This window comes from Trachurus japonicus, chromosome 14 (genome assembly GCF_045865225.1).
Source record: "Trachurus japonicus isolate A0001 chromosome 14, Traja_1.0".
Lineage (NCBI taxonomy): Eukaryota > Metazoa > Chordata > Actinopteri > Carangiformes > Carangidae > Trachurus > Trachurus japonicus.
In genome coordinates this window covers 323,550-346,622 of record NC_140920.1, presented here as the reverse complement: position 1 = coordinate 346,622, position 23,073 = coordinate 323,550, and the positions used below count along the sequence as shown (strand labels likewise).

Below are 23,073 nucleotides of genomic sequence, written 5' to 3'. Positions count from 1 at the left end.
ATATTGTGAGGAATTATGTGACATTTTGGCAATAACGAGTCCACTAGTATGTTGTCTGATATGCTGCATAAAAACGAGAGTAATGTCAGTAGTTTCTGTTTTCAACTGTCCCAACGACCCACATAGGTGGGGCGTTTGAGACAAACGTCAACTTATGTTCAAAGTTATAAAACAGCGCGATCATCCAACATATGTGTTAAATTACACTTGTAACTAAGAGAATACACATGTGAGTTGTTGATCACATGATACAAATGTTTGTGTACATAACGTCATCTTTGAAAAAGACGTTTAAATGAAAAGTGTATCAATCAACCCGGCTCTCCCCTATACTTGGAGTTACAATGTGTAGTTTAAGTGTTCCCTTTATTTTTTTGAGCAGTGTAGATCATTTACAGGAACCAGGTGGGACAAAGTGAAAGTTGAGTTTAAACATGAAAACGACCGGCGTCTGTTCAGAGTCACAACACCTGCAACGTTTAACAAACTGCTCCTTTAAAACGACTGGAAACAGTAAGAGGTTTGTTATTGCGGTGCAGTCTGAGGTGTGAAGTGTGTGTTTCCCCGGCAGGACAGACAATGTCACAGTGAAGCTGATTAACATAGAAAAGGATTTGTTTCCTGCCGCCGTCGCCTCGACGACAGGACGCCGCTTCTGATGAGCGAGCGCTTCATTACAATTATGCAAATGAGGCGCAGAGGATCGCTGTGTTTAAAAAAAAAAAAACGGTTTCGTCTGCCAAGTCATGACCGGGGGGGGGGGGGCAATGAGTGAGTTTAAAGTCTGATCAGTCACAGTGACACGTCAGACCAATTACACACGGGTGTGATCATCAGGCTGGATCAGGCTGGGGGGGTTGGGGGGGGGGGGGGGGCAGGGTGTCAGCTGAGGGACACGACTCTGTAACTCACATCTCCCACATCACACTGAGCTGTAAACTACAAGATATAATACAGGACATTATAGGACATAGGCCTACACTACAGGACATAGACAAAACATAGCCTACACTTAGGACATTACAGAACACAACAGGACATATATGACAGAACATACACTGTAGGATATTACAGGACATACATTATTAGAAAGAATCTCCTTGTTGTTTACAACTACTTCCGGGTAGAAAACCAGCATGAGAACAATAGTGACGGACGAGAGTTTCACTATATTTATCTAATTTTTCATGTCACTATATCACCGTTTAGACTAATCTGATGTTTGTAAAGTTTATAAGACCAATGATTGGACAAACATTACTATTTGTGTGCATGTTTTTGTAATTAGTCATGGTTATCATAAACTGGTGTAACAGAGGGTCCGTGTGCACTCACTCACCAGTAAAAAGGACGTGCTAACCTGACTGCTAAGTGGTCATTGACCTCTTGGCACAACGGTTTGGGGTTCGAACTCCACCTGGGGCGGTCCGTACCGAAACACAACGCAGAGCGCCAGAAGGGGAGCGTTTCTATGTTCCCCAATTGGGGAATATAGGTACACTCTTTTTGGAAAAGGGTCCTATGTTCCCCACCGTTGCTGGTCGATGGACTCTCTCTCTCTCTATCTGGCCTGTCTAGCCTCTACCTGGTCTTTTTACTAAACTTAACCAACTCCTTTCTTCATTGCCTAAACCCAACCAATGGGACAATTACACTTCTCACTCAAAGTCACAACTCAACTTCTCACTCAAAAATAGGCAAAAATCTGCCAAGTCACTCACAACTCCACTTCCAGGTATGGGAACAAAAACTGCACGTTCCCCGGGTCCTTTTGGGGAAAAGTGGGGAGCATAGGGATGATCCCCTTAGCTACCGCCGTTAGCTTAGCTACCGTTAGCTGTCCCTGTCAGCTGAGCCACTGATGCTTTCTAGACACTGTGATTCCCCCAAACTGAATAAATACAACACATAGCAACACAAAACACACACACAGAAATAGTAATGTTTCTTCAATCATTTCAGATTTGTCTAAACGGTGATAGGGCGTGAAAAACATGATATATCCATGAGTTTCAAATGTAGTCCTATAGCTACCTGCCATGTTGGGGACCCACAGGTGTTTCAAACTAATTAATTAGTTCTACACCAATCAGAAACACAACTCAAATTGAAACACCTGTGTTGGTCCCCACAGGTGTAGGACTATTTGAAACTCATGAATAGCCTAGCTAAACTCTGTTACTCTTTCAAATTGGACCCCCTCGAAAACGAGATATCACATCTCAAGGGGTTTATTTAAATAAAGAAATTTCTACACAAATTACGTGCTGGTTTTCTACAGATTCGTTCTTTGGGACTCTACGGGACTCTACAGACTCCTGTTAGAGGCTGCAGCCCAGAGTGACTGATGTTTCTGCTGCTGCTGCTGCTGCAGCTCCATCCTGACCTCGGCTGAATGGCGGAGTGTATGAAGTGTGTGAAGCAGCTTATTAAGAAGAGGGATTACTGTAAAGCTGCTCGTATGGTGGAGCGAGCGCTGCCCCACTTCACTCACACACTTTGAAACATGAAATGAAAACGGCACCGGCTAATAACTGAGGAGATTTGCTCTGTTGCACAACTGAGATGGAGCAAATTTGTCTCCGTGTGCATTTGAATGACGGAGGCGTTGAGCTGCTCGCTGCTCGCTCAGTGGAACTGCTGCCTGCAGAACACGACACATCGTCCTGCAGCTCTGAGCACTTAGACCTGACGCTGCACTGCAAAAACTCTACATCTTTTGTCACAATGTGTCATTTCTGTCAAAACTAAACTCTTTCCACTTAAAATAAGACTCATCACCTAAAAATGAACTTGTTTTTAGATCATTTTCACTTGTTTCAAACTAATTTTCACTTGAAATAAGTAGAAAAATCTGCCAGTGAAAGCAAGTTTTTTGTGCTTGTAATGAGAAAGAAAAACTTGCTCCACTATCAGATTTTTCTACTTATTTCAAGTGAAAATCTGCTTGGAAGAAGTAAAAAGTGTCTAAAAACAAGCTGCTTTTTAATGTGATTTTCATATAATGAGATTTGTTTTGACTAGAAATAAGACAAATGTTCTTGGTAAGATTTTGTGTTTTTGCAGTGCAGCTCAGACACACTCACAGCGAGAAGCAGCAGCAGCATAAACCTTCTGATAGAAACGATCAGTGAAATCTCTGTTGATGCAGCTGCTCCGAGTCCGATCCATTAAAGATCCATCCTGACCTTTCTCCATTATTCATAATCTCTGCAGTCGACCTCAGGAGGTCGTCAGGGCAACGCCGCCCCCCCAGGATGAAGACAACCTCCATGCAGGAAGTGGATTCAGTATCTTCTGACTCCTCTCACTGCAAAAACTCAAAATCTTACCAAGAATATTTGTCTTATTTCTAGTCAAAACAAATCTCATTATAGTTAAAATCAGACTCATCACATTAAAAGCAGCTTGTTTTTAGACACTTTTTACTTCTTTCAAGCAGATTTTCACTTGAAATAAGTAGAAAAATCTGATAGTGGAGCAAGTTTTCTTTCTTATTACAACTTTTATTACAAAGATTAGGATGAAGATTTTATTCTGTGGGTAATGGGGGCAGGACTAGATCAGCTTTTGCTTCTCCCGCTTTCCCTTTCAGTCATGTGTATTGTATCATTTGAACTAAGATGAAGTGTGATGATGATGATTTAAATTGACATGCCCGAAATAAACAAATAAATAAATAGCTAAATAAAAACTTGCTTTCACTGGCAGATTTTTCTACTTATTTCAAGTGAAAATTAGTTTGAAACAAGTGAAAATGATCTAAAAACAAGTTCATTTTTAGGTGATGAGTCTTATTTTAAGTGGAAAGAGTTTAGTTTTGACTAGAAATAAGACAAATAGCCTATTCTTGGAAAGATGTTGAGTGTTTGCAGTGCTGTAATACTCTGGTTAACCTGGAGTGAGGACGTCGTCCAATCACAGACGGACTAAATCCTCCAACATGGCCGTCGTCGTCCTGTCTGCTGTCCTATCAGCACCAACGCAGCCACGGCCGGTCTCTGTGCAGCGCTGATAACAGTCAGCCGCCTGTTGTTGTTGGATGCAGGTGGACGCTCTCTCTCAGCGAGCAGCCAGAAAACAAAACCACCGCTTCTAAACCAGCACGGACCGGATCCACCGCACGCTTCACCTCACTCACTCTGATGAAACAGAAAACTGCACTGCAAAAACTCAAAATCTTACCAAGAATATTTGTCTTATTTCTAGTTGAAACAATCTAATTCTACTTAGAATAAGACTCATCACATAAAAAGCAGCTTGTTTTTAGACACTTTTTACTTCTTTCAAGCAGATTTTCACTTGAAATAAGTAGAAAAATCTGATAGTGGAGCAAGTTTTTCTTTCTTATTACAAACACAAAAAAACTGGTTTTCACTGGCAGATTTTTCTACTTATTTCAAGTGAAAATTAGTTTGAAACAAGTGAAAATGATCTAAAAACAAGTTAATTTTTAGGTGATGAGTCTTATTTTAAGTGGAAAGAGATTAGTTTAGACTAGAAATTAGACATTTGGACAGGAAATAAGACGAATATTCTTGGAAAGATGTAGAGTTTTTGCAGTGTGTGATCCCTTTTTCTTTTTCTTTGTTTCTTTTGTTTGGCTTTTACTCAGATAAGCTCTCCCTCCCTCTCCCTCTCTCTCTGTGACAGATCAGAGCTTGAAAGTAACGACAGATAAAAGAGCGACTTCTCTCTGTTGTAAACACAGCTTCAGTTCTTTGTGCAGCAGTACTTCAACTTACTTGACTTCATGTTTGGAACATTGTGATGAAAGACTTAAATACAGAATCACAAAGAGGTAAAAGCCCGAGGTCGCTCCATCAACAAGACAACAGCTCAGAGGTTTAAAGCGATAGTTCAACATTTTTAGTCATAGCAGTAGGTTCGTTACCTTTAATTGTCGGTGCAAGCTGTTTTTAGAACGGTGGAGCAGAGCCGTGAGCTGCTCAGAGCTACGCTACGGAGGCTCATGGGATATCTCTGTTGGTTTCCCTCATCAAACTCATCAAATACACAATCCAACAACTCCACAACGCTCTGGTGGACAAGTTGTGAGCTGCACATTCACCACGCTATGAGATAATAACACAACGTTACCACACAGAGTTGTTTTAGAGGGAAATACAGAGACTGATGATGAAAAACTGTCCCTGAAGGCAACGTGCATCAGAGGTTTTACATGTATTTCCCTCTGAAAGGTGGAGACCTGTCTGCAGGAGATGTTAACACACTGTTTTTATAGGTCATACATGTGGAAAAATAAAATTCACAGTAACAGTAACTCCTCCTCCTCCTCCTCCTCCTCCTCCTCCTCCTCCTCCTCCTCCTCCTCCTCCAGCTCTCAGGACGTTTCTACATCATCTTTTGTATACAGGGTAATTTGTGACAAGTTATTCTTTTATACTAGCCTATATTAAATACATTTTTTATCTGGGCTGAAATAGTCCGTGATGCCTTGAGGGGAGTTTGTTCATTAATGAAATTAATGAACTTCATGACAGGTTGAGCCGGAGCAGGAGAATAAAAATATAAAAAGCTTAAAGGTCAGAGCAGCAGAAGTCAGAGCGCGTTCACAGACTGAACACGGAGCAGCGGCGTCAGCTCATCCTCACAGAATCATACAAGGGTTAAGGTTAAGGTTAAGGTTAAGGTTAAAGTTAAAGTTAAAGTTAAAGTTAAGGAGGTTATGGTTAAGGTTTCACAGGTTTGATCCCTGTGTTATTAAACCACATAACCCACTGTGCCACTGTACACACATATAGCCTACATGTGCAGGTTATGAGCTTCATTTTATTGTATTGATTGTATTTCGGCCTCAGGCGTCTCGGCCACGTTTCAACTAAACAAGTTCAACACAGGCCACGACGGCGGCGGCCATTTTGGCTCCAGACCAGTTTCCTCTTTCTCTCCTCTGGTTCCCTGAAGCAGCAGCAGCTACTTCACTGTCCTCTGATACATCTGTACATACTCCATTAGCCTACTAATACTGATGCATTAGTGTAGTCGATGAGCACTAATCCCCCCGAGCGGCTAGAGTGATGCATTATGGGTCGGAGAGTTTTAACAACTGACTTCCCTTTAATTCTTATATTATAGGCTACTGTAAATTAACTGACGGAACCAGTTTGTTTAACAACTCACACACATGAAAACAGTGACAACAAGAGGATGAACAGTCACAGTCACTTTAAAGGGACACGCCAACATTTTTTTTTTCGTGTCTTGCCTCACTCCCGAGTCCATGACCAGCAGATAGACACCATCCTTTCAACTGTGCGTGCAGTAACCATGGAGATAGAGCCGTATCGCCGTAATTAGCTTAGCTCAAACACTGGAAGTGTATAGGTAGTGTTAGCCTGCCTCCACCTAAAGTCGCTAATTAGCTTAGCTCAAACACTGGAAGTGTATGGGTAATGTTAGCCTGCTTCCACCTAAAGTCGTCAGAGAAACTCTTCAGCAACTCTAAAGGGAAACTGGCGGGCCGATCTTGGTATCAGAGCTGACAAAACTCTCCGGTAAGGCATCTTGAGCGGTCAAATGCCGCTAACGGGACGAGATCGGTCAAAACGGAGGGTTCAAGCAAAGACGCTTTATTTTGGTTCAAGCTAGCTACATCGAGGGTAGGTTAGCTTCCTATTTCAAAGTAAAAGCACAAACTCTATCGTCATGGTTTTCTGAATGTAAAGGGCAACGGGTGTTTTATTTTGTGAAAGTAACCGGAAGTGTGTTGGTCACAACGGCTAGCTTGAGTAGCGCCGAATTCGTCCCAACAAAATAGTAAACAGCTGGTATTTAGACAAATTAACGACACACTGCTGATCTAAACGGCTACTTTCTCTCCTAAACATGTTTGAAATGTTGATAAAGTGAAATATTTACAGAGTTTAGAGCTAAAATGAAATCAGCTTCTGACTGCTGATTTCGGCTCGGGTAGGAGGCAGGCTAACACTACCCATACACTTCCAGTGTTTGAGCTAAGCTAATTAGCGACTTTAGGTGGAGGCAGGCTAACACTACCCATACACTTCCAGTGTTTGAGCTAAGCTAATTAGCGACTTTAGGTGGAGGCAGGCTAACACTACCCATACACTTCCAGTGTTTGAGCTAAGCTAATTAGCGACTTTAGGTAGGAGGCAGGCTAACACTACCCATACACTTCCAGTGTTTGAGCTAAGCTAATTAGCGACTTTAGGTGGAGGCAGGCTAACACTACCCATACACTTCCAGTGTTTGAGCTAAGCTAATTAGAGACTTTAGGTGGAGGCAGGCTAACACTACCTATACACTTCCAGTGTTTGAGCTAAGCTAATTAGCGACTTTAGGTGGAGGCAGGCTAACACTACCCATACACTTCCAGTGTTTGAGCTAAGCTAATTAGAGACTTTAGGTGGAGGCAGGCTAACACTACCTATACACTTCCAGTGTTTGAGCTAAGCTAATTAGCGACTTTAGGTAGGAGGCAGGCTAACACTACCCATACACTTCCAGTGTTTGAGCTAAGCTAATTACGGCGATACGGCTCTATCTCCCTTGTTACTGCACACACAGTGGAAAGGATGGTGTCTATCTGCTGGTCATGGACTCGGGAGTGAGGCAAGACATGAAAAAAAAAAAGTTGCCGTATCCCTTTAAATGTGTGTGAAGACATTCTGCTGCGTTTTACAGAAACACTCTTTTCTCATAGATTTGTTTCCAACGTGCTTTTTCCCGCGGTGCTGCTGATCCTGCTCTCCTTCCTCCCTGAGCGTCTCTGGGCAGAGACTCTTTGTTTTCATCCGCTGGATCAACAGCGTCCGGGGAGGAGGAGGAGGAGGAGGAGGAGGAAGAGGAGGAGGAGGAAGAGGAGGAGGAGGAGGAGGAGAGAAAAAGAGGAGGAGGAGATCGTCAAGGTGACAGTGCTCAGGGATTACAGCGGCTCTAGAGGACGGAGCGATGCGGTCCGGGCGCGTGCAGTGCAGCTGCAGTCGTGAGGCAATGGAGCACAAACGCTGCTGTCGAGACGCATCTCGTCTCAGCAGGAAACACAAAGTGTTGAAACGTCGACCTGAGGAAACACCAGAACACCAGGCTTCCTCTGATCTCAGCTCAGCTCAGCTCTGTAGCTGCAGCTCTGGATCTCCTCTGTCTCTCAGGTGTCTCCTGGTTTCTCCTGGGAGTTCCTCCTCAGAGGGTCAGAGGTCAGTGGTCAGAGGAAGCTGTCATGACGCTGCGTAAAAACAAACTGTTTTGTTTGGCTACACAATGCATTTGTTAGGCTATATATATGTTATATTTGTTACATTGCGGTATAATTTGAAGCATAGATGGTAACGATGTAATCCATACTCTCTTCTCTTTAGTATACCTAGTGTGACTGTTTCTGAACATACACATAGTATGATGTGGTTCTTTTTCTCTCTGCTGGCTGCACTACACATTGTTTCATTGGGGATAATAAAGACACCTTGATGCACTGCAGCAGAATAAACACCAGGGTTTGATGTATCTGTGTCCGCTGAAGTCCATATCTCTACTGTTTCTACAGTTTCTACCGTTTCTATTGTTTCTATCGTTTCTACAGTTTCTATCGTTTCTATCGTTTCTACGTTTCCATCGTTTCTACAGTTTCTACAGTTCCTACCATTTCTATCATTTCTATCATTTCTACAGTTTCTACCGTTTCTATCGTTTCTACCCTTTCCACCGTTTCTACAGTTTCTACAGTTCCTACCATTTCTATCATTTCTATCGTTTCTACAGTTTCTACCGTTTCTATCGTTTCTACCGTTTCCACCGTTTCCACCGTTTCTATCATTTCTATCGTTTCTACCATTTCCACCGTTTCTATCGTTTCCATCGTTTCTACTGTTTCTATCGTTTCTACAGTTCCCACCATTTCTATCGTTTCTACCATTTCTATCGTTTCTACCATTTCTATCGTTTCCATCATTTCTACTGTTTCCATCATTTCTACAGTTTCCATCGTTTCGTTTCTACCGTTTCTGCTGTTTCTATCGTTTCTACCATTCCTAAACACTCATAAATGATCATACTGCTTTATAACAATAATCATAACACACTATAAAGCATTTCATCATGACTTTTAAGGTCAGGTATTATAATACGTTGTTTCAGACTGTGTGTAACGTGTGTGTGTGTGTGTGTGTGTGTGTGTGTGTGAGTCACTGAGGCCTCAGGACTTTGCTTCTCTTTGACCTGAACTGATCCTCAGCAGAGAGACGGGGGGATCGGGGTGTTTACCAACACACTGTAAATGATGAGGTGTTGTGTCGATCACACTAATCCGTCATCGTTTTCCAGTCGACTCATCACAGAAACAACAGGAAGTGATGTCATTAGTGTCACTAACGAAAATTATGATGAAATATCATCGTCAACGAACCTTTATCACGTGACCAAAACGAGACGAAACGTGTCTCCACCTCCATCTCTACATCCCTCCATCCCATCATCCTCTCTCTTTGCACCGTTTACTGTTTTCATATGACGGAGTCTGAGTCTGATGGAAAATGGAAAACAAAGTAAAAGTGTTTTGCAGCTGAAGGTTGTGAGTTGAATTTAAACACAAAGAAACTTCGTCCGTCATCGTCCTCTGTCCGTCATATCAGAGACGATCCATCATCAATACTGGACCGTTCCCACACATCTGATACATATACAGGTAATACTCAGAAAATTAGAATATCGTGAAAAAGTTCATTCACTTCCCCATGATTGCGAACTGTACTGAACCAGACAGAGAGCTTTTAAAGGCTCAGGAACCCTTTGCAGGTGTTTTGGATTAATTGGCTGACGAGGCTGTGACAATTTGAGCTACAACATTGAACTTTTTCACGATATTCTAATTTTTTGAGAGGGGTTTTCATAAGCTGTAAGCCATAATAATCAAAATTCTAACAAATAAAAGCTTGAAATATCTTGCAATGCCTGTTATGAGTCTAAATAATATATTCATTTCACCTTTTAAGTTGAATTACTTAAATGAATGAACTTTTTCACGATATTCTAATTTTCTGAGTATTACCTGTATGTGTATATGTATATACTGTACAATAAATATAAACTCTGTACAGATCTGCATCTGTTCAAAACTCAATAAAAATGATCAACATTCATGTTGATTCCTCTTAAAGTTCTTGGATCATTGTCAATGTGCACTGCAAAAACTCAAAATCTTACCAAGAATATTTGTCTTATTTCTAGTCAAAATAAATCTCATTATAATTAAAATAAGACTCATCACATTAAAAAGCAGCTTGTTTTTAGACACTTTTTACTGTTTTCAAGCAGATTTTCACTTGAAATAAGTAGAAAAATCTGATAGTGGAGCAAGTTTTTCTTTCTTATTACGAGCACAAAAAACTTGCTTTCACTGGCAGATTTTTCTACTTATTTCAAGTGAAAATTAGTTTGAAACAAATGAAAATGATCTAAAAACAAGTTCATTTTTAGGTGATGAGTCTTATTTTAAGTGGAAAGAGATTAGTTTTGACTAGAAATGAGACATTTTGACAAGAAACAAGACAAATATTCTTGGAAAGATTTTGAGTTTTTGCAGTGTTGTTTTCTGTTATTAATGTAACAGACTCCTCATCCTCCTCCTGTTCCTCCTCCCTCTCTCCTCCTCCTCCCTCTCTCCCTCTCTCCTCCTCCTCCTCCTCCTCCTCCTCCTCCTCCTCTCCCTCTCTCCTCCCTCTCAGTTCCATAGTGACGTTCAGTCTTCTGACGTTAGTGGAGCTGGTTAATGAGGTGAATCGTTCCCTCTCTTCGTTCACAGAAGGAAACAACGGGAGGAAAGGGAACCGGAGAACCTCCAGAGGGAAGTAAAGATGGAGGAGGAGCTGACATCATCACCTCCTCCTCCTCCAGAGTCTCTTCCTGCTGTTTGTTTGATTACATAATCAGTCGTCATGGATACAGTACATGACACTGCAGAGATTTTCAAAATAAAGCTGTTGACATAAAAAAAAGCAAAGAAAGCAACAGAGTTAGAAGGAGAGAGAGAGGGATGGATGGAGAGAAGTGGTTTTGGTTTTCTCCCCCAGGATGAGGACGGAGGTTGCCCGGCCCCTGAGCTCAGCAGACGGCTGCAGCCAATGGGAAGCCGCCGTTGCTCCCACAGCGGCTCTGTACAGAAACGTGGGAGGAAATCTCCTAACAGGCGGTAAACCTGACCACAGACTGGAGATCTGAACTCTGACTTTACCACGTGAAAAAATATTAAAACTTTAAAAAGTGACGTGTTAAAGGACAATTCCAGGCAAATTCACCTCGGGGCTGTATGTTCCTAACATTTTAGGTCTAACAGAAGGAATCTGAAGATTTTCAGTTTAATGTCTCCTGTTTTGCGGTAGTTGTGTCTGTCCCCGCGTTGCCACGGCAACGATGAATGGGAGTGGATGTAAGTTCTGCTGTTTAGGCTGTTTCCATCCCTCAAAGCCACAGACAGCGTCAGATGGAGACTCAAACATGCAGCCAGAAGTTTATTTACTTCAACAAGCCGACATGTTTGTAAAACTAGATCTAATTCAAAGTCTGGCGGAGTCGAGACCCAAGTTGACGCTCGGTGTGTTCAGGTGCAGTGGGAAGCTCCCGTTTGTGTCATAAACACAGGAATATCAACTCTGGACCTGCTTCAAGTAAATAAACTTCTGGGTGCATGTTTGAGTCTCCATCTGACGCTGTCTGTGGCTTTGAGGGATGGAAACAGCCTAAGCAGCTGAATTTACATCCGCTCCCATTCATCATCGTTGCCATGGCGATGCGGGGACAGACCATAACTACCGCAAAACAGGAGACATTAAACTGAAAACCTTCAGATTCCTTCTGTTAGACCTAAAATGTTAGGAACATACAGCCCTGAGGTGAATTTGCCTGAGAACCGGAGAAAAAAAGTGTCTTACAATTTCTTTTTTTTTTTGATTTCCTATCTGTTTGGCCCTAAAAAAACACCTTACAACTTTATTTTTTTTAAATATATTTTTAATTTTAATTTTACAGCATGTCCACTGTAGAGGACAACAGGTCGATTTCCGTGTGAAAATACAACTAAATTTAGATAACTATAATAATATAATTATAGTAGTGTAATAGTGATATTAACCCAAGAATACATTTAATTAGATAAAAAATACTAACCCACACACCTCCAGCTGCTTCTTGCTAATGCAGAAGCCCTAACAAGTCGATTACCGAATGCAGTTGAAAAGTGAGGAGTCACAATTAGTTCCAAAAATGCACGCACACTTTGCTGACTGTGACAGTATTAGCAACTCAACCTGTTCATTTCCCTGTCAATACCTGCTAGTGTCATGTTGAGAAAACAGAGGACACACTGGTTTAGTGTTAGGCTAATGTGGCCATGTTTAGTTTTTTCTGGAGCTCACCACAACCTGGTAGGCCTGCTATGGCAGCCTCGCCAAAAGTCAAAGTAAAAACAACAGGGTCCATACTATAACCAAGTGAACTAACTAATTAACTAACCCAAATACTAACTGAGAAGCATATCTAACTTAAACACTTAAACTACTTACTTAAACACAACAACATCTACCGTAGATGACCATTTAGTAGCCCGGGCGTTTAATATGCTAAATCGACTTGGACCCCAGGCGTTTATAAGAACCAGGCGCGTATTTGCAACAGGCTACAATTTATTTTTGCAATGAGCAGCACCAGACCATCATGCAAAGAACAAGGAGCTCACCATAGCACCACTGGAACAAAACTACTTTTTCCCCCGACGCATCTTTATTGACATCAGACAATAAATAAAAAGACAGTTTGTCTGTGTTACGGCGACACAGGGAGCTGATCAGAGCAGCCAATCAGATCAGTGTTATGAACGATAGCGGGAGGAGGGAAGGTGGGGGGTCGATCGCGGTCATTTCAGCACTGTACATTAGCGCATTTATCTATTTGTCTTTGTCGTCCAGCGCAACCTGTCCCGCTAGCGCACCTGTGTTTGTGTGTCTGTGTGTGTGTGTGTGTGTGTGTGTGTCCGCCTGCATGCGAGAGAGAGAGCGAGAGGAGGGGCTGACTGACAGAGGTAGGAGTCGCTGGTGAAAAAAACTTTTGTTTTCTGTGCAAGACTATGGTAAACACTTAATCGCCCGGGCGTTTAATTGAACCGGCGTTTATTTTGCCAAATGAGCTCGGACCCCGGCGGCTGTTAGAGCACAGGCGCGTATTTGCACGCGGGCGATTATTTGGTCATCTACGGTAGTTATTGTTAGAAACAGATACAGTAGGGAAGACAGATAGGAACATTGATGCATTTGGTAATCGACTTGTCAGGGATTCTGCATCAGTAGGAAGAAGCTGGAGGACCAGCATGGGCCGGGTCTCAGGAGGTTAACAGCGCTGCAGCGAGAATTAAAACAGCTTTTACCTGCGTAGCTTTAGCTTTACCGCTAGCGCTGCTGGTTGCAGCGAAATGCATTCTGGGAAACAAAGACACTGGATGAACAAGAGGGTTCACTCCGTTCATTCTGCTGTGGAACAAACGGCCCAGGAAAACAAACACACATGCACACGGCGATATGTCGAGGCTGGAAAAATTATCGAGTTTATTTTCATTTATTTTGCGATTAATTGATTGATTGATTATCGTCCCAGAGAGAGAGGGAGGAGAGGAGAGGAAGAAGGATGGAGGAGGAAGAGGAGGAAGAGGAGGAAGAGGAAGAGGAAGAGGATTAGAGGTTTTTCCTCTGAGCTTCATCCATCAACACAATCTGCAGCTTTGAAGAGAAGAGATGAGACAGAACTGTCTGCTCGGCACTGAGTCTGTGTGTGTGTGTCTGTGTGTGTGTGTGTGTGTGTGTGTGTGTGTGTGTGTGTGTGTGTGTGTGTGTGTGTGTGTGTGTGTGTGTGTGTGTGTGTGTGTGTGTGTGTGTGTGTGTGTGTCAGTCAAGCGAAGCGAGCGGCTCCAAAAACCGACCGACACGGCAGAAAATCAGAGCGACGGCAACACAAGAAGTGAAGGGAGTGTGTGTCTGTGTGTGTGTGTGTGTGTGTGTGTGTGTGTGTGTGTGTGTGTGTATGTGTGTGTGTGTGTGTGAGTCAGAGCAGTGTGTGATGCTGTTGGCAAAGTGTCGTCATTGTGTCCTCAAACACACACACACAGACACACACAGACACACACACCTGTCAGCACATCACACAGAGGGAGTGTGTGTGTGTGTGTGTGTGTGTGTGGTAACAGACACACACACACACACACACAGCGTTGCCATGGAGGGAGGTTTTCTTTGCTGCCATGACAACGTGAGTTCTCTGTGGTCGCCCCTAACGACAGATGAACGGACCAGACGACGGCTGCTGATGGAGCTGTTGTTGAACGGCGGTGTGTGTCTGTGTGTGTGTGTGTGTGTGTGTGTGTCTATGGCTGTGTAGTAAATCTCCCCTATCACGGATGTAGTTCTCTAACTATCTAGTGTGTTCACCATTTTGTAGTGTTGTTCGAATTCTCCGCTATTAATTTCATCCACTATGTAGTGGATGACAAAACACCCACAATGCACCGCAACACTGAGTGAACAAGCGATGTTCACTACTTTCTACTCCCGTATGTATCCCACAATGCAATGCGGTCGTGTTTTGCCAAAGAAGACGAGCAGCAAGCTAATTAGCATGTTAGCTAGGATTTCTTTAGGTTATTTAGCAGTAAACTCTTGGCTCCGTTTGCCTGAGCAGCAGGAGTTGGGCAGCAGCATCCCAACAACAACAGGCAGCATTACAGTTTTTCTCAATTGCTAAAACACTAAACCCTGTTGTCTGAACCAAATTCTCAGTTGTCTGAACCCACTGATTGAATCAGTCTCTTTTGGCAAAACCATCAGCACTTTTCACCTGTTTAGACACAACTTACCAACACATTTTCATTGTGATGCACCTGTGTTGCATAATGCTGAGCACAGGTGGCAAAAGTCAAACACAAGTGAAGCACAAGTTTCACCGGTTGAACACAACAACTCAAAATAGATAACACTTGTGTCTAATGATGTGAGGGCACATATACTGTAGCTAGTTCAGGATGAAGTCCTGTGGCCTGATCCAGTACAGAGAAATGATGCTGTGGCTGAGTTGTGCACTTCTCATTTCTATATTTTTGTACTTTATTTTTACATAGGTTTACTGCATACAAGTACTAAATGCACAAGATTTCTGTTTGTCTTTGTACTGTACAAGTGCTACGTGTAAATGCACAAGATTTCTGGTTTTTGTACTTCTTTTTTTTTTTACTATGTACGAGTGCTAAATGCACAGGTTTTTTGTTTTGCAAGAGGAGAAGATGAGAGACGACAGGGTGAAGGAAGAAAGGATGAGGGAGGGAGGGAGGGAGGGATGAACTGGGCAGAAAAAAGAAGGAAGGAAAAGGGATGAAATGGATGTGGAGAGGTAAGGAGGAGGGTCAAAGAAAGGGAAGGAGAGAAGTGCTACAGTGTTATGTTTTTTGTTTTGCAACATGCATTTAGCTACAGTGAACGATAAACATTTATTTCTACAGCTTCATGTCCTGAGCTTTGTGTTTTCTATTTGTCTATGTAGTGTTTAGTGGCTGCTCAGTAGTGTTTTTAATTTTGATTTGACAACATAGTTCAGTTTTGGGCACCAGATTGAACTGTTTTGAGGTGAAAGTTTGGTTTTGCAAGAAGAGTCTGAGGTTTTGTGAATGTAGCTTGAAAATTGGGGTTTGTGTTCACAGTTTAGAAAAAAGGAGAGAAGCTTTACAGAAATGTGTCTTAGCAATCAAGAAAAACTGTAAATCAATCTAATTAAGAATCTGTAGTAGAATATGTAGTAAATACCAGCTAACGAGCTAAGCTAATAGCCACAGAGCCGCTAACGGCTCACGGTCGGGACACACAACAGTAGTCGACCAAACCAAACTTCAGATATTTCAACAGTTTATTGTCCGAGTAACACAACCACACAGAATCACATCCTCTAATGTTCCCACAAGGGTCTGGTTTTTATTATTTTATTTTTATGTGTCCAGTTTGTTTCATACGTCCATGGTTTGTTTACATGATTCTCGGCGCGTCTGCTTCCGTCACAGCAGTAGGCTAACATGCTAACACGCTAACACGCTAACACCTGGAGCATCAGCTGACGCAACCACGTCCAGAAAATGACCGTCTAGTGTCCGAATTCTCCTCCCGTCGTTCCTACATCGTGTACATGATGTAGTGGAGAGGGAGGGAGGGAGTGGATGATTTACAACACAGCCTGTGTGTGTGTGTGTGTCGTAAGGGAGGAAGGAAAGAAGGAAAGTAGGAAGGGGGAAGGGAACGAGAGAAAGAAGGAAGAATGGAAGGAAGGAGGGAGGGAAAGAAGGGAAAATGGAAGGGAGGAGGGAAGAGGGGGAGGAAGGAAAGAAGGATGGAAGGAGTAACGAGTGTGTGTGTGTGTGTGTGTGTGTGTGTGTGTGTGAGTGTGTGTGTGTGTGTGTGTGTGTGTGTGTGTGTGTGTGTGTGTGTGTGTGTGAGTGTGTGTCTGTGTGTGTGTGTGTGTGTGTGTGTGAGTGTGTGTGTGTGTGTGTGTGTGTGTGTCTCTGTGTGTGTGTGTGTGTGTGTGTGTCTCTGTGTGAGTGTGTGTGTGTGTGTGTGAGTGTGTGTTACCTTCAGCCTCTCTGAGACTCCGTCGGTGAAGCTGATGGTGAACTCCTCGACCTTGGGAACCTTCATCCTCTTCTTCTCCGTCTGGAACTCCGTACGCGTCTTCACCACCACCTGACGGACGGACAGAGAGAGAGGAGGTTACCACGGTTACCGAGGTTACCGAGGTTACCAATAGGGCTGGGACGATACGCTTTTCTCCCGATTCGATTCTTCTACGATTTTTTTGGATGGCGATTTGTAGCGTAGCTCTGAGCAGCTCACGGCTCTGCTCCGCCGTTCTAAAAACAGCTTGCATCGACAATTAAAGGTAACGAACCTATAGAGGGATTATCAGCCTACGTCACTGACGTTCTACTGCGCATGTCGCCTGCAGAAAGAGAGCAGCAAGAGCCGTGATCAGGTCTTTTTGTGCTGTTAGTTACACTAATCGTTTTGATAAAAATAACAAAACGCGCAAATTTTACAGAATAGCGTCAACTCGCACCCCTTTCAAGGCAAACGAGAGAGAAAATAGTACATTGGGGATTAATTTCGAGCAATATAACGTGTTAGACACGTTGGTTTGAATGGTGATGAAGATAAATGCCCACAGGCACAGCTGGAGAACTGCAGCGAATGAGTTGTGAAATGTTTACTACGACAGTGGCTGAAGACGAGGTCACATACTAATGGAAAGCAGCTCAGATTAATTAACGTTCAACTTTATTGTTTTAAATTACCGGTACATAGTCAGTAATGCACGTAACGTTACAGTTCGGGTCAGGACAATGGTCAGGATGCAGTTGTTCCAGACGTTAGACAGGTCCGTCCTCTTCCCTCGTCTCTGACCAGGCAGCAGCTCAGTCCTCACAGCCACATAGCTTTGTAATCGTGAGTGTTTTCCTGAACATGATTGTGTGTTAAATAGCTGTAGGTAACGTTAGGGATGCACAGTGTTTTTACCGATGACCGACGCCGTGCTCTGAGTGTCCGTGGCTGAGTTTCCGTTGCCGCGGTACAAACTCGATCCTCCGTCCTGACGTTTTTTTTTCTTTTTTTCCTGCCGTTATAAAACCTACAGTCTATGTATAAAACACACACTACATCAGTAGGTGATAAACTGTTGTAGTAGGCTGACAACATCGCTAGCTAACACCGCTTTGACTACACTAGATCCATGGAGGTAACCATGACAACCGGTTCTTTCTGCAGTCAGGTTGCGCACGCATCCTGACTTGTTGGTAAACAGATAATCCCTCTATACTGCTATGACTATAGGGATTATGGCAATGGGACAATTTGCCAAAATGTTGAACTGTCCCTTTGAATCAACTGAAGTGTGAAGTCGACACGTTTCCAGCTGTGAAGAGAGAAACCTGTTAACATGTTAACAACTCTATTTATACACAACGCTGAGACTCAGACAGATGTGCAAACTAACACAGTCTGACAGTCAGATGATGAATCTCCTTCAGCAGCTTCAACGCTTCCTCAACCACTGGATCCACCAATCACAGTTAGAGTTTACAGTCTGTCAGAGTGTTGGAAGACAGTGCTTATATAGCCAAAGCATAAAATAATAAAATAATATTAATAAAGTCTCTCTCTATATATACATATAGCCTACATATATATTTATATGATAATAAGCTGTAAGTAAAGTGCAGCTGAGGCCGTGGTGAAGGACAGTCGCCAGTAAACTGTGATGTAAATATTAATGAGATCAGAGCTGAACTCATGAGGATGAGTACCCAGCATGCATTGCTGCCTGTGTAATTACAGAGATAATTACAGAAGCTAATCAGTGCTAATCCCCGAGACAAACACAGTGCACTTCCTGTGGCTCTTTCACAATAAAAGCCCGGTGTTTCTCCTTCACTGAACTAAGACAAAGATTCAAGGTTCATCTATCTATCTATCTATCTATCTATCTATCTATCTATCTATCTATCTATCTATCTATCTATCTATCTATCTATCTATCTATCTATCTGTCTGTCTATCTATCTATCTGTCTATCTATCTGTCTGTCTGTCTGTCTGTCTGTCTGTCTGTCTGTCTGTCGTTCTATCGTTCTATCCATCTATCTGTAACACACAAACGTACAGACTGACACTGAACACAACATCAGATATCCTCCTCCTCCTCTTTCTCCTTCTTCCCCTTTTTCTTCTCCTCCTTCTCCTTCTTCTTCCTCCTTTTCTCCTCCTCCTCCTCTTTCTTCTTCCTCTCTGACCTTCTTCATTCCACTGGGACTGATGTAATAAATGTAATCAGAGTAAAACGACTGACGGCTCTATGAGCGTCGTGACAGGAAAGGCAAGGCAGTTTTATCTGTATAGCCCGTTTCTACCACCAGTTTGTCTCAAAGGGCTTTACATCCCATCATAACAACATCCTCTGTCCTTAGACCCTCACATCCACTGAGGAAAAACTCCATGGAAAACCCTTTTAACAGGGAAGAATTGTAAACACACAGCAGCAGCAGCAGCAGCTCGTAGCACCGACCAGTCAGAGAGTTTCAGTCCAACAGAAGAAGAAACTCATCCATCAACATGTGAAACTTCCTTTAAAGCAGAACTATGCAGGATTTGGGCTGTAATTATTGTGGCTCAGAGTCACTGTGATGGTTGAGTGACCTGTTATGAAGTGAATGGGGTCTAGGCCAATGCGCTCACCCCCCCCCACTGGCTGAAAACCGCACTTGCAAGATCAGTCGTCCGTCTCGGTGTTACAAATCTCGTCAATGGATAGAAGTATCGCGAGAAACTGCTTTACGGCAGTACGAGATAAGAACGCATATGACGTCATGCATGTCACGAATCGTGATTGGTTTGAGTTCGGAAAGTCGGAGGAAACCATGGAAACATGAAATGTTTACTGATGAAGTTCAGCTTGTGGCTAACGGGGAGCTAATGCTAACACAGATACACACACCATGGGTCTTTTATAAGATAATGTAATACATCATGACACACACACACACACACACCTTCGCGTTTTGGAACCTTTATTCCTGTGTGTGTATGTCTGTGTCTTTGTGCCTGTGTGTGGCTGTATTAGCGTTAGCGCCGTGTTAGCATTAGCTCCGTGTTAGCATAGCGTTAGCTCGGTGTTAGCATTAGCTCCGTGTTAGCATTAGCGCCGTGTTAGCGTTAGCTCGGTGTTAGCAGGGCTTAGCAAACAGCAGTAAACACAAGCACGTGTAGGGGGGGTGGAGGAGGTGGCGGCGGCGAGTTTTTTTTTTTTTTTTTACGACAGTGACATGTGCCTACCAGAACTGTGGGGGAGCTCCGGAGAGGGAAAAAAAGAGAAACCAACGAAGGAGCGAGCTATTTCCGGCCGAGCTGCATAGTTCTGCTTTAAAAACAACAGATTCAAGAAGCTGGAATCAGAAAAATCAGAAGAACTCTGCTCTTGATCAATGAAATCGATCACTTTTCTAGTGATCAATTTAACCGATGATGATGACTCCATCAGGGTCGAGGTGTTGAGTTTTAAACCTGTGGTGACGATGACATGAAACTACAGCTGTGTCCCAGTTCAGCGGCTGCAGCCTTCGGACGCCGATGACGTCACAGCGCTGAGCGAAGGCTGTGGAAGGCTATCGAAGGCTGTGGAAGGCTGTGGAAGGCTGTGGAAGGCTATCGAAAGCTGTCGAAGGCTGTTGAAGGCTGTGGAAGGCTGTGGAAGGCTGTGGAAGGCTTGGAAGGCTGTGGAAGGCTGTGGAAGGCTGTCAAAGGCTGTGGAAGGCTGTGGAAGGCTGTCAAAGGCTGTGGAAGGCTGTGGAAGGCTGTCAAAGGCTGTGGAAGGCTGTGGAAGGCTGTGGAAGGCTGTGGAAGGCTGTCAAAGGCTGTGGAAGGCTGTGGAAGGCTGTGGAAGGCTGTGGAAGGCTGTGGAAGGCTGTCAAAGGCTGTGGAAGGCTGTGGAAGGCTGTGGAAGGCTGTGGAAGGCATTCGGAGGATGCATCGCTACTATCCTTCGCGGCCTCCCGTATCCCAAGATGCTTTGCTGCACCGTTGTTGTTATTAGCAACCTAGCCGCTAACTATCGAACGTTAGCAGCTATGTGCTGTAGCCACGGTAACCCGGCTCTGGCTGTAGCCACGGTAACCCGGCTCTGCGGCCGGCTCGGAGGCGCGGTAGAAAGCTATGAAAACATATCACTCTGCTCTTTATTCTCTATTCTCTTAAAGGGACCCACAGGGATGTGTGTTGAGCCCTTTCCTGTACATTCTTTACACCAATGACTGTCTTAGCATTTCACCCACCACATCACATCTCAAATACTCTGACGACACAGCCATCCTTGCACTTCTCTCAGACAACCAATCCACTCTGGACTATCAATCTCTCATCTCTAAGCCTTTTCGGGTGTATTTTGGGCATATTTGATTAGTGTATTGCTCATTTCAAAGAAACTTGTATTACAAAATAGAACCATTCTTTTAGTAAGCGGGGAACATAAAACCTTTTTTAGGCCTGGTCGATAAAACGTGCAGCGTCGGTCGCCACTGTCACGTGATATTGTCAACAGACCAGCGTGAAGGGAGTGACGTTAAATTTATGGGCTGAAATAACCAGTTGACGTTCTTTATGGCTAAACAGATCAGCGCCGTCCAGCGGGTCGAGGCCCTTGAAGAAGTTTACAAAGTGACGGTAGATTATTACTGTGCGTCTGCTCCGACCCCATTATGAAATATAACCCTAACCCAGCCACAACTAAATGTAGCGAGAACGTTCATGAGTAGAAGCCTGGGGCTGCTGAGGTAGTCGAGTCATCTGGTTGAGGAAGAGCAGCTTGTTCCAAAAAGAAATTCTGCAGCCTAATGTGCTGTAATAATGTGTGTTTATCATTGTTCAATAGCTCTTAACCACTAAAAGTAGGACTTTATTTGTGTTTTCTTAACATATTTTCAGACAGTGTAAAGTTTTAAAGTGGCACCTCCGTAAATACAGCAGTTATAGCAAAACATTTTTTTTTAAAACAATAAATAGGTCCAGGGGAGTCATGCTATTTTTTGCACGGGGGGGGGGGGGGGGGGGACTGAGTAGTTATCGTCCATTTATCGTTATCGAGGCAAACTGCTCAATATATCGTGATATTGATTTTAGGCCATATCGGCAACGAGAGAACACAGTAACTAGTTACCTTTTTCTCTCTGTGTACGGTATAGGATGTTCAACAGGCTGCTACCAGTCTACCAACCAATGGTATAAGCTGGTCATACAACACAAGAAAGGGGTAACCCTTTCTTGTGTTGTATGACCAGCTTATATTTAGCCTCAATGCACAGACAAACAGAGGTAACTGTGAAATAAGGGTAAAATGTTAAGTTTGAGTTAAATATTTTTACACAGCTAGACTAGACTACGTGTTATCTTGTTCCTGGTCTTAAATGCCCTGTTTTAGTGTTATACATGCAAATATATGCATGCATATACATGCTATCTTCTTAAATTTGAATATATTAGAATTAAATTTCCAATTTATTATTATATTGGTTGCTTCATCCATTCATTTTTACAATGTGCCAACCAACCCCATGAAGTGTGCCATCCAACCCCGTGTCGGGGCTGGTTGGCACTAATGCGCAGTATGATTTTATTCATAAATAAACTGATTTTAGAATATAACTGTGGACATTGGAATGTGTTTAGTTAAAGCTGACACCTTAACCTTTCATTTAACGCTGGTTTGAATATTCTCACATAAATGACACCAGAGTGCCATGGCAACGAGTGAACAGTGCCAACCAACCCCGGTCTCCCCTAGGTACTACCGGTAAAAACAAGGATTTGACCCATTTTCAGAATCCTCAGTTCAACACAGTTGACTGGACAACAAAAAACACTTTAAAATCATTTTTCTCAGAACTGCAGTCTGAGGAGGTTTAACCCTTTCTCTCCCCCCGCCCCCCCCCCTCACCTTGTCTGGCGCGTGTCCGTGCAGCGCGTGGCTCTGCAGGCTGCCCACATCCAGCGGAGTGATGAGAGGAACCGTCTGGAAGCTGCAGTCCTCCTCCATGTTCCCCTTGGCCCCTTTGTCCTGCAGGCTGCTGCCCAGCTTCACCATGGCAACGCTGCTCTGGGATGCTTCAGGATGCTCTGTCTCCTCTGTCCCTCTGGCTCCTCTGGCTCCGGAGGACCCTGAACGCACCACACGGCTGTTGTTGTTGCTGCTGTTTGTTTGTTTGTTGTTTTCACCTGCACAGGTCAATGTGATCGATCAGTCAGAGGCTGATCACCAGACTGATCACTGATCGATCACAGGAGCAAAAACCAAAAAGCAAAAGCAAAAAAAAATTTAAATAAAAACCAAAAGAGAGAAAAAAAAACGCGGATCGATCAGAGAAAAATAGAAATCAGGTTCAGGTTGAAGAAGAGGAGATGAAGGAGAGAAGAGAGAAGCTGCTCCTTACGGCGGAGGAGGAGGAGGAGGAAGAGGAGGTGATGATGATGCTGCTGGT

General features: G+C 43.4%; 1 protein-coding gene across 1 annotated transcript in view; it reads right to left on the bottom strand.

Moving 5' to 3' along the window:
* The window catches only part of nsg2 (neuronal vesicle trafficking associated 2), a 28,265-nt gene extending 5,586 nt beyond the window's left edge, over nucleotides 1-22,679 (bottom strand). Inside the window, exons 1-2 of the mRNA XM_085796964.1 lie at nucleotides 22,533-22,679; nucleotides 16,626-16,736 (exon numbers count right to left, since the gene is read on the bottom strand). Of these exons, the coding sequence (XP_085653090.1) occupies nucleotides 16,626-16,736; nucleotides 22,533-22,679 (258 nt within the window). The remainder of the gene's footprint in view (nucleotides 1-16,625; nucleotides 16,737-22,532) is intronic.
* Between the last annotated feature and the right edge of the window lie 394 nt (nucleotides 22,680-23,073).